At 38.2% G+C, this 11450-nt stretch overlaps 1 protein-coding gene across 1 annotated transcript; it reads left to right on the top strand.

Moving 5' to 3' along the window:
• The first annotated feature begins 230 nt into the window (after window positions 1-230).
• On the top strand, window positions 231-4915 carry LOC119255021 (olfactory receptor 51T1-like). Its single transcript, XM_037522041.1, is given in 3 exon segments — window positions 231-251; window positions 3939-4044; window positions 4047-4915. Coding segments are annotated over 2 exon segments (957 nt in total). The 5' UTR covers window positions 231-251; window positions 3939-3956.
• Window positions 4916-11450: the final 6535 nt, after the last annotated feature.

Below are 11450 nucleotides of genomic sequence, written 5' to 3'. Positions count from 1 at the left end.
TTTGCTAAGACCTGGGAGCAGGGTTTGAAGCTGTGTTTGAGAGATGTATTGGAGTTATTATAAAGGCGTATAATCATATGGGTCCCATAACTCTTAACTACAGCCAAACACTCACTAATCAAGATAGCTCACTGTTGTCAGGTGATTCTACTAAGCTGCCTATAAAGTCCCAATCATTGGAAAATGGTTTTATCCTTGCTCTGTGATGGGATTGAAGAGCATGAGATGGTGTTTATTGCTGATGTGAGCAGGTAAGAAGATTTCATAGCTGGGTAGTGGACACAGGGAAATGGATTTAAGAATGAAGAATTCTAGAGATGGAGGGAAGGGAGAAATGAATAATGGAAGCTACAAATAAGATGGGGTAACAAAATGGAGGAGTCCAGTGGAGCCAGGAAGAAGTCGAGATAAGGGGTGTAGGACAGGAAGGAATGGAAGTAAGAAAAATAAGAAAAGATAGGACTCAGACCGCTCTTCCTGTCAACTTTACTAATTGAAGCTTTGTTCTAACTTAGTAGCTAAATAGAGGAAAAAACCTGTAAGCCCCAACCATTAAGGACTTAGACCCCAGGCAGACAAAAGAGACAGCCCCAGACTATATAAATTACCAACGTCAGCTCCACCTAATTGTTAAGAATCAAATGAAAGGTCCAAACAGTAAGTGGTGTAGAAATTTAGAAGCAGAAGGAATGTTTCAGGTAAACATGAACTGGAACTCTTAGAGCAGGCTCCAAACTGTATAAAGAATAAATTTCTATGTTGACAAAGGAACAGAAAGTAGAGGTTGATGAATTAAGAGGGTGGGCCTATACTATTATTAATGTAAGAAAGTAGAGATGTTGTCCTTTGGGTCATTAAGTGATTGAGTTGGCCAGATATTATTCAAGTCATTTAATCTAGTTTTCCGTATATGAATTGATGTATGTTACCTTCTTCCTGGGCAGACAGATGGGGACACAAAGACAAAGAACACTAGACTATTCTCGTTAGTGGGTAGTACAGAGAAAACCTGGAGCATTGAACTTTATCCTATAATTGGCTCCAGAGAGTTTGGGTTTTCTGGACCAAGACTAAAGGCCCTCTGCTCCTTCTCCTGTAAACATATGTGCATTTCATAGGAAACAATAATTTAGCTGCAAAATGAATTATTGTCTCCTCTGCTCCTACCCTATCACATCATCCATTACACATTTTTGTCCTTTATGAGCTACAATTCCAAGAACCGAAGCTGCCTAGTGTCTGCTTTATGAGTATCTTATCTATCAATAACTCTTCCATCCCTAAACACATCTCTGCCTATGCCAGCCCAAGGAGACACACAGATTACAAATATATATAGACATTAACACATTTTAAAATAAACATGGATTGACTCTACAAATATTCTTTTTAAACAAGGCATGAGGACATTATCTCTTTTACTTATTTCTCATCTCCATCCTGTCTCTAAATCATATAGATATTTAATATAAAATATGCAAATCTTGTGTTTTTAAAGAAGGAATTTATACTGCCCGGCTCTCCACTGTCTCATCAGCCTGACTTCTTTCTCTGTTAGTCTATGACTCAGGAAAAAGTAACAGACAATGTAGTTAATCAATCTGGTTTTGGATTTGGAGTCTATCTGTTTTACATTTGATATAATATCTTACCTTGCTGTACCCATTTCCTTTCTTTAAAATAGGAGAAAAATATCTGTATCAAATTTCCTGGGATTATACAAAGTTATGTATAAAATGACTATCAAAAATGTCTGACATTTACAAAGAATCTTAATTATTTCCCATTTGTCTTAACCTACTCTCTTTTTTCCCCCCTGCCAATCAGTGAGTGAGGGTTACCTCTCTCCGAGGCTCTCTGGTGTCTAACAAAATGATTTTCCTCTGGCTCATCCTTCCCTCAAGATTTAACTTTCATCTATACCTCTCATTTAGTCCTTATTCATCTCTCTATGTCCTATCATTTATTTCCCTACCCATTAATACATCAGATTAGATTGAGTTTTATCATGTTCTAATCACTGTGCTTGTCTATGGAGAAAGTATAAAGAAAGACATATTCCCAGATATCCAGCATTCTAGAGGGAGACAGAAATATGATCAAACAGTAGAATTTCAGTGCTATTAAAAGCATGTGTAAAGTACTGTTGGAAAAGGGTCAATAAATTGAGAGATTTTGTGTTGTAGAGAGAGATTCCTTGATGGTTATCATAGAGAAGTAGTTTCACTCCTAATATATGGGCTTAGACAGGCTGAGAAGGAGAGAATGAAACAGAAACTTCAGAAATGGTGTCATCTTGTCTATTTATATAGTTTTCCCTCATTTCCTATGTAGTCCTCTATTAATAATTTCCCTTGACTGCTCACATTCAATTCCTGCAGGTTCAGAGAGTTTTGAATGTAAAAACTGTTCTTTACTCGTTTCTGCCTCCCTGTCCATCAACACAATACCTAGTATTAACCAAGTCAGTCAGTGTCTGGGTAGTTGATTTAATTCAGCATGTTTGCAATCCATATATCATTTGGCACTAGGTTCCCTGATTCTTCTGTTCTTTGCCAACCAAATCTTAGACATGTGAAGTGTAATAATGATACATATTATAGCAGAAAAAAATAATTAATCCTTTTTCCTTTAAAGCAACAAATGATTATGTCTGTCATCAGTCCACTGGAGGAGGGGGAGAAAACATCTAAGAAACCCTCATATTTATCCTTATAATAGCAACTGGCAGGGTCTGTGTAGTGGCAGGAAGACACAGGGCAGGTTGTCTATGATTGGAGCAGACAGGTAAAGGAGAGTCCTGGAGCCCTCGGTGGCTTTCTCAGGCTTTTATTGAGCATTTACATGTAGTACAGCAACCAGGTACACAGCAGGCAGGGGTGCTGGGGGGCCATGAGGCCGGGAGGCCTCCAAGCTCCCCAGCAAGTCTTCATTCTGGGTTCTCTGGCCTTCTTTCTCCTCTGGAGAATTACTTGATATTCCAACTTGTGATGCCACCTCAGCCTGTCTATCCCTTAGTAACTCCCTTTAACTTCTTAGTTCTTACTTCCATTCCAGTTGTGCTTTCTGCAAGACCACATTGCCCCATGTCTGCCAGGCCTTTTACACAGGCGTCTTGTCTAGGTTCACCTATTATCTTAGGTTAGGATACCTGAAACCATGTATTCCAAAATACTGCTTGGAATTTCTCAGAGAATTCATTAGGGCAGTTTACCCATAGTGAGTAAGTTAAATCTGCATGGTTGGTATCCATGGTAAGGAGTAGAAACATGTACTCCAAGGTATAAGATGGAGAAAATGGTGTATAAGGCCTGGTTATTTCAGCTAAGGTAGAAAACTATACAGAGATGCAGAAATAGAGCACAGAATGGATCTAAGTTCCATACAGCTGTGGAGTGGAAAAGGGAGGTATTATAGGATTGATCCCATTACAGAACAGGGATAAGAAAGCTTGATAAGAAAAGGAGATTTCTAATGGAGCCTAGCAGGAGCAGGTAGCTGATGATTCAGCTACAGGGACATCTTTGGATACAATATCCCAATCCAGCTTCCAGAAGGCACATCTTAGAGCCTGGTGCCCAGTGGCTGTTATGTGCTTCTCCCTTACTTTAGGAGCAATTTCTATAACCTGCAGACTTAATACAAAGACCCATTAGTTATAATTACGGTGGTGATTGTTTTGCTGGAGTGTGTGCATGTGGATGACATATGTCTGTGAACATTTCCTACTTCCAGTCAGGATTAGACTGGGCAGCAGAGTGGGGATCAGTCTAAAAATTGAAGGAGGCTAGAGTAAGAAAAATAGGACTGGGTTTTAACAAGAAAAGTATGAGATTCTAGTTTGGGGGTTTTGAATACAAATAATTGTGTGATTTGGGAAGAAACATGATAAAAGGATCAAAATGCTGAGCGCCATCATTTTGATCTCTCTTTTCAAGGTGTGCCTTCCATCCACGATGGTACTTTTCAACAACACCACATCTTCCTCCACAAACTTCCTCCTTACTGCATTCCCTGGGCTGGAACTTGCTCATGTCTGGATCTCCATCCCGTCTGCTGTCTCTACACCATCGCCCTCCTGGGGAACAGCATGATCTTGTTTGTCATCAGCATGGAGAGGGGTCTCCACAAGCCCATGTACTACTTCATCTCCATGCTGTCAGCCGTCGATCTATGTCTGACTGGCTCGACTCTCCCCACCGTGCTTGGGGTCCTTTGGTTTCACGCCCGGGAGATCAGCTTTAAAGCGTGCTTCATTCAGATGTCCTTGGTACATGTCTTCTCCTTCCTGGAGTCCTCGGTTCTGGCGGCCATGGCCTTTGACCGCTTCATGGCCATCTGTAACCCACTGAAGTATGCCACGGTCCTCACAGACATGATAATCATGGTGATTGGCCTGGTCATCTGCCTACGACAAGTGATTTTTATCTTTCTCATGTACCTAGCCTTGAAGAATGTTTCCTTCCACGGGGGCCAGGAGCTTTCCCACCCATTTTGCTACCACCCAGATATCATCAAGTACACACATTCCAACCCCTGGATCAGTAGTTTTTTAGGTATGTTTCTTCAGCTCTATTTAACTGGCACTGACTTACTGTTTATTCTTTTCTCCTATGTTCTGATTCTCCGTACTGTCTTGAGCACTGTGGCCCGGAAGAAGCAACAAAAAGCTTTCAACACTTGTGTCTGTCACATCTGCGCTGTCACTGTTTTCTATGTGCCGATGATCAGCCTGTCTTTGACGCACCGCCTCCTCAGCACCACCCCGAGGGTGGTCTGTAGTACTTTGGCCAACATCTATTTGCTCTTACCGCCTGTCCTGAACCCTATCATCTACAGCTGGAAGACCAGGACCATTCGTCAGGCTATGTTTCAGTTGCTTCGATCTAAAAGGATTCAGGGAGCCTCAACGTGAGGGGCCTTAAAGGAGGGTTCTTTGAAGGAGAAAAATTGCCAGTGCATAACTTATACTTATATAGGAAAAATACTTGGGCCAATGTGATCCTCAGGCATTTTGGTTACTAAGGGAGTTCCAGTTAAATTATAGGAGCAGGAAGAAGTGAATTAATTTTCCCTTAAACATATCAAAGAACTTTTTTTAAAAAAAAATTCTACAGTTCAGAACCAAATTAATTGTGAATATAGCCCTGAAACATTTCAAACAATTATATGAACCCCTATGCGTATTAAAAGCCCAGTAAGGGCCTCCCCTGGTGGCGCAGCGGTTGAGCGCTGGGCTGCCTGCAGCTTCTGCAGCGCCAGTTCATTCCCTCGCTGCTGGCAAGGGTCCCACAAAAAAAAAAAAAAAAAAGCCCAGTAAGGTCATTTTATTCCAGTTGAATAATTTGATTCTCTGCTTTAAAATGGTAATTTTTAGATCATAAATAAATGACAAATTTTTTTTTTGCATTCAGCTGAACAAATCATTTATTTCTGTGGTCAAATTTCCCAGGAACAGAGCAGATTTCCTTGAGATAGTAAGTGGAAGTTCTATGTGTACACAAAGGCATTCATAAGAATTTTCTAATTTAAAACTGCAGGAAATTTTTGCACATTGGTTTCAGTTCCTAGAGTGGCCTCTAGAGAGCCTCATTTCCTTGCAGATGCATTCCCTATACCTCTCTCTTCTCTTGTTTATTTATTAATATTAATTTTTTAAATTTTTTACATCATTGTTCATTTTTAAACAGTATTTGCTTCCCCCTACCCCCTCAGGTGTAGTCTCCATAGAGTTTCCTTCCCCAGTGCACCCGTGCACCATCACCTCAGTCCCCAGTGCTCCTCCTTCCTCCCTCTGATCCCTCTCCTACCTCGTCCCCTGCAGGATGTCTCTGGTTTATAACTGTCCATTTTTGCTTTGTTGTGTTTTGTACTGTTATTTTTTTTTTACACAGATGTCTTATTGGGTTCCCCTATATTCCTGCTATAAGTGAAACCATGCGATATTTTTCTTTTTCCTTCTGGCTTATTTCACTGAGCATAATTCCTTCTAGTTCCATCCACGTTGCTGCGAATGGCATGAATTTATCTTTTTTGATCGCTGAATAATATTATATACAATGGAATATTATTCTATCTTCTCTTTTAATCATTTTTCTCCTTAGCAAAAGTGAAACTTTCACATTTGTTACTACCATTTGTTACATCGCCAATAGGTCCGATATATAAAATTACCCATTGTATTTTATTTTCTCCATTGCCTAGGTATTCTAGATGTCTAATACAGTCTGATTCTGATTCCAAAGCCATTCTCGGTGTCTACTCTGTCTCATTTCCCCCCATTTGCCTTTGTTTCTTGGGTTTTCTGCTTCGCTGTTAACTTCCTTGGTGCACTGGTCAATGTAAAATTGCATGGTGACTTTCATACTTTTTAACAGGAAATATTTGGATCCCCTTTATGAACATGAATGATCTATGCTTAGTGAAGAAGTAGCATCAGGATAGGGTTGATAGGACAGTGGGGAAGTTGTCCTCATTTTTCTTTCACACACAGATTTATGAAACTTTATTTCTACTCAGGATCATTCATGACTGAGCACAGTGGATCAAGCAGGTGTTTTGATATGAGTCACCATCTTCCCCCCCCCCCGCATCAACTGCTTACTTTCGGCAGAGACAATGCTGCACCAAGCTCTGAATTGTTTGCCTTGGTTTTCTTTTGAGCTCAAGTGCTGACTACTTCATGATTCTGCTTTGCCCAAATTCCCTTTTATAGTTAAAATTAATTGTATGATTTCCTTATATAACATATTCAAGTATTTTTGATATCTCCCAGTTTTGCTTAAACAAAGGACAGAGTATGTGTGACAGAGATTTATTGTGGCAAAAAAAAAAAGCAAAAAACCATAGTGTGACCATCCAGTTGGAAAAAACAGTTTATCAGATTCCAAGGCCAGCATTGCATCCAGAACCTCTCCTGGCTTGTGCATTTGTGGGACATTATACCACACCTCAGTGTTGCCTATTTCAATTTCCCATTTTTCTGTTGCTGCCAAGTATCTCTTGGTTATAACACTTTCAACAGGATAAAATACAACTAGATAACTTTTTCTAGAACAAAAATTGAAGTAAAACTTTCCTAATCAGCAGCTTGCTATTAAATCTAGAATAAAATCACCTTAAGAAAAGATTGAGTAAGAGTCTTTGTGAAGTCAGCTAAAAATCTGAGTAATAGGGGTGGGGCAGAGAAAACTCTCACAGCATTGTGATATGGTGGAAATGCCAGATGAGGTTGCAGGGTATTCTCTGAGGACTTCAGAATCATAAAAAATGCCAAACAGTATTTTTCAATATTGTTGCTTTTGAGCGCTGATGTTGCTGTGCCTAGGGATGCGAGAGAATTTGTACAGCTCCCAAGAAAGCTGGTGAAGACAAAGAACTATGGAACGGAACCAAGAAGCAATTTTCTAGGGTCAGCATCACACAGCAAAGGAGACTCTGACCCTGAAATCAACCTGTGGCCACATGAACACCCCAGACCACGCCCTAATCTAACTGTCCAACTTTTCCTCCTTAGTGCTCACCAAATATCAACCACTCTTTAATTGCTTATTTGGAAGATTTTTCTAAAAGTCTTCCTTTGTAGATCCCTAAATTTATTCACAATTCATAAATTTAAAAACACCTAGAAAAATATTTTTTAAAAAAATGTCCTGCATTCAGTCACCAAATATAATAGTAGCAAAAGCTACCATGAACTGATGTGAATATATTTGTGGCCATTATTTATTCAACATAGAGTGAATATTAACACATTTTCCTTTAGAAGCATAGCTGATGGAATACAGAGCAATGACTCAAGGGTTGTAGGGCCTTTTGAAGTATGAAACATTTTGAATTCCAAGAGTTTTAGATGAACAGTTGTAAAAATGTACAATCATTCTTTCAGTTTTTTGAAGCTCAGTATCAAAACAGTCTGCCATATGTGGTTTAATCTTTCACTATTCCTAATGTACTTTTGTACCAGGTTCAAAATGTAATTGCTGTATAACAAATGCCTGTTCAGTGCTAAAAATACTTCATCAGTGTACTTCATCTCTATAGTAGTTGTTAATAAGGTCTGTGGGCTTTTCCAGTTATTTTAAACAATGTATTTAATGTACTTGGAGGTTGCTCTGATTATGAATTGTCATATATTACATATAATAATCTTTGTGACCATATAAACTTTCAGAAAGATGTTAAAAAATAACAAAAATCATTCACAATACTAGGGATGAGAGATTATATAATCTCTGATTGACTCTTTTTAATTAGTCAGCATATATTTATAAACTAGGATGTTATTGTATATTCACATGTATATCTTATTTATTTACTTGTTATTATTTATTATTCTCTGTTAAATCATGAATTATGTTAGATTTTACTTCTTCTAGGAAGCTTTCCTTTGTCCTTTAAAATTGGCAGACTGCCATTCTTGTATCTGCTGTTTGTTGTATGTGCACTTCAACTTGTCATACTTTATTCAGTTAATTGATTTATTCTTCCCATCACCAGAGTGTAAATTCCTAGATAGTTGACCCAGTTTATGCTAAATTTAATCCTTAACACCTAATTCAGTTCTTATCAAATACCATTTTTTCACTGTGTAAATGTCTAATATTCGCCCTTGTCATTCTGACATGTTTTACTACACATAATTCCATTGAGTTTCTTCCATTTTACTGTAAATAGTGTCATTTCATTTTTATGGCTGAATTACATAGTGTGGATGTGCATTTTCCTCATCCAAACTTCTATCAAAGGACATTTCAGTTGTCTTGATGTCCTAGCTGCTATAAATAGTGCTGCAACAAACACGGTAGAATATATAGATTTTAGAGTTGATGGTTTCATGTTCTTTGAATAAATTCCCAGGAATGAATTGCTGGGTCATGTAGTATTTCTATTTATTTTAATTTTAATTTTAATTTTAATTTTAATTTTATTTTAATTTTAATTTTTAATTTTTAATTTTAATTTTAATTTTATTTTTAATTTTAATTTTTGAATAGTATGTGTAAGCCAGATTTTGGAGTACCTAGAAAAGCCTTGAAAAGTAAATTCTGGAAACACTGCTGAGAAAACTTATCCTCTGGAACAAACATCTACCACGATGAATTAAAATTTAAGAATGGATATTTGAAACCATGAGCAAGACCACTCCTGTCTCCCTGCTGCTCCCCTTAGCAGTTTATTTCAATTATTAAATTTCACCCACTCTGTCTCTGGTGAATCCTCTCACAGCCCCCCTGCACTTCTGGCCTACACTCCAGTTCTTATATGCATAAGTAAATAAAAATAAATCTTTTTTTCCTTCATTTTTGCACAATGCATTTTGTATTTTCATTTTGATTATATTCCCCATACAATTCCACCCCCCTTATTTTGACTCAAATCACTCCTCCCCCTGCCCCCAACTGTAGTATGTCTCTGGTTTATAGTTCCTTATTGATTTTGATTTTTTCTTTATTATAATTAGTCTTTTTCCTGGACCAGGAAAAAAAACCCAAATAAAAATAAATCTTAAAAAAAACTGAAATCCTTTGGTGATAGGGAGGCATTGTTATTTCTAAAACAAATACATTTCTTTTACTCCTCTTTCTCCCATCTAACTCTTTGGCAGAATCCAGTTTTCATATAGTTCTTCCAGTAATACTTTGCTGACACTATCCTGCTCCAAGTAGAATAAATTTATATCAGAAATATGTTAACTTTTACAGGAAATGCATTTGCCTTGGACAGAATAATGCCTCCCCTACGCAACCAATATTTCACCATCCTAATCCCAGAAGTTTGTGAATATTACTTTACAGGGAAAGCATAATTTGTAGATGCAGTTCAAGTATTGATTTCTACAACTTAATTCCAACAATCACTAGTCTTTGATTATTTAAAAGGTAGTTTGCCTCTTCCAAGTTGTAAATCTCAGGGATACTATGTCTAAATGTCTTGTTTTATATCCCTATTGCTTAAAGCACATGTGGACAAAGAAGGCCTCAGTAAATATTTATAGGTCAATTTGTGAATTCGTGAGTGACCTTCATGAAACAAAAATACTACTCATTTCCTAAGCTCTAAATCTTGAAAATCTGCTCTCACAGGTCTGTAATCCTGCTGTGTCGCTCACCTCATGTCAGAGCACACCCTCACTCTCTCAGCCAGCACATTTCCTGCTGCCACAATCGCGTCAAGCTCAAGGACAAGCTGCAGCATCCACCAGAAATTTACTATCTGCTTTGCTAAATACTGGAGTAATTACCTACCCTATTACTTCTCCCTGCTTACATTCATTCTTGTACTACTGTTGCTTATTTTACATATCGCTGGGAATGTCCTGCCTTTAAGCCTTTTCATATCCCACTCCATCACACCTTTCAGAATGTTGCTCCGCCCCTGTGTTGTTCTCTACCCTGCCTTGACCAGCTAGGGAGCAACAGCAACAAAACAATCAATCCTTCAAATAGTTTCCTAAACATGCTGTCCCCTCTCACCTCTGCCTCAGCTTTGCACATGCTGCTCCTTTAGACTATAGCACAGTTTTTCCTCTTTTCTCTTATAATCTTTGATGGCTTATTCCTGTATGTCCCTCAAAGCTGGCTACTGTGTCAACTCAGAGATACCTGTCTTGATACTCTTTTCCCCAGCTGAAGGAGGATATCTCTTTTTTGCCCCTTCATCAACATTTGGTTTCTTTGAGCAACACAGTTAACATGTGATTGTATAATAAACCATACCAAAGTTCAGTATCTTAAAAACATTTATTTTGCTTACAAATCTATAATTTAGGTTCCATGCAGAGTAGGATCGTTTCACTGGAAAGCAGTGGGAGAGCATGGAAGGAAGAGGGCTGTAATAATTCAGACTTGTTCACTCATTTTCTGTGGTTCTAGTTAAGATTGAGACTTTCGCTGGACCCACCGGCTGGGGCACCTACATGCAGTCTCTCCACATGGTCTGGTTTCCCCTCAGTGTGGTGGCTGGGTTTAAAGAGTATGCATTGAGTGGAGTGGATTGTGGTATAGATGGATATAGATACAGACATAGAAAAAAGGGAGAGACAAAGAATAAGCAGCAGGACACCAATGAAAATTTATCAGCTTTTCTGACCTAGTCTTGGATGTCTTACACATTCAGACATTGTTGAATGTTGTTGAATGTCCACAACATTGAAATCATTGAAGCAACTACAAAGTCTTATCCAGTTACAAGGGGAGAAGAAATAGACTTCACTCTTGATGGAGCAAAGGCAAATTTCTCCTCCATCAAGAGGAATAAGAGTGAAAAAATTTGTGGGATTTGAAATATTTCTCTGACCATTTTTGGAAAATATGATTTGCTACATCACATTCCCTAACACCAGAGTGAGAATCCTATGAAATCTGTGACTTTCTGCTCAACCCGCATGTATTTGTTGAATATATAAGCAACATTCTTCTCCACATCATGTATATTTGATATTATAGAAG

The sequence above is a fragment of the Talpa occidentalis genome, unplaced genomic scaffold, assembly GCF_014898055.3.
Source record: "Talpa occidentalis isolate TD23 unplaced genomic scaffold, MPIMG_talOcc4v2.1 talOcc4.3, whole genome shotgun sequence".
Taxonomy (NCBI): domain Eukaryota; kingdom Metazoa; phylum Chordata; class Mammalia; order Eulipotyphla; family Talpidae; genus Talpa; species Talpa occidentalis.
This window is presented reverse-complemented; position numbering and strand designations above follow the sequence as displayed.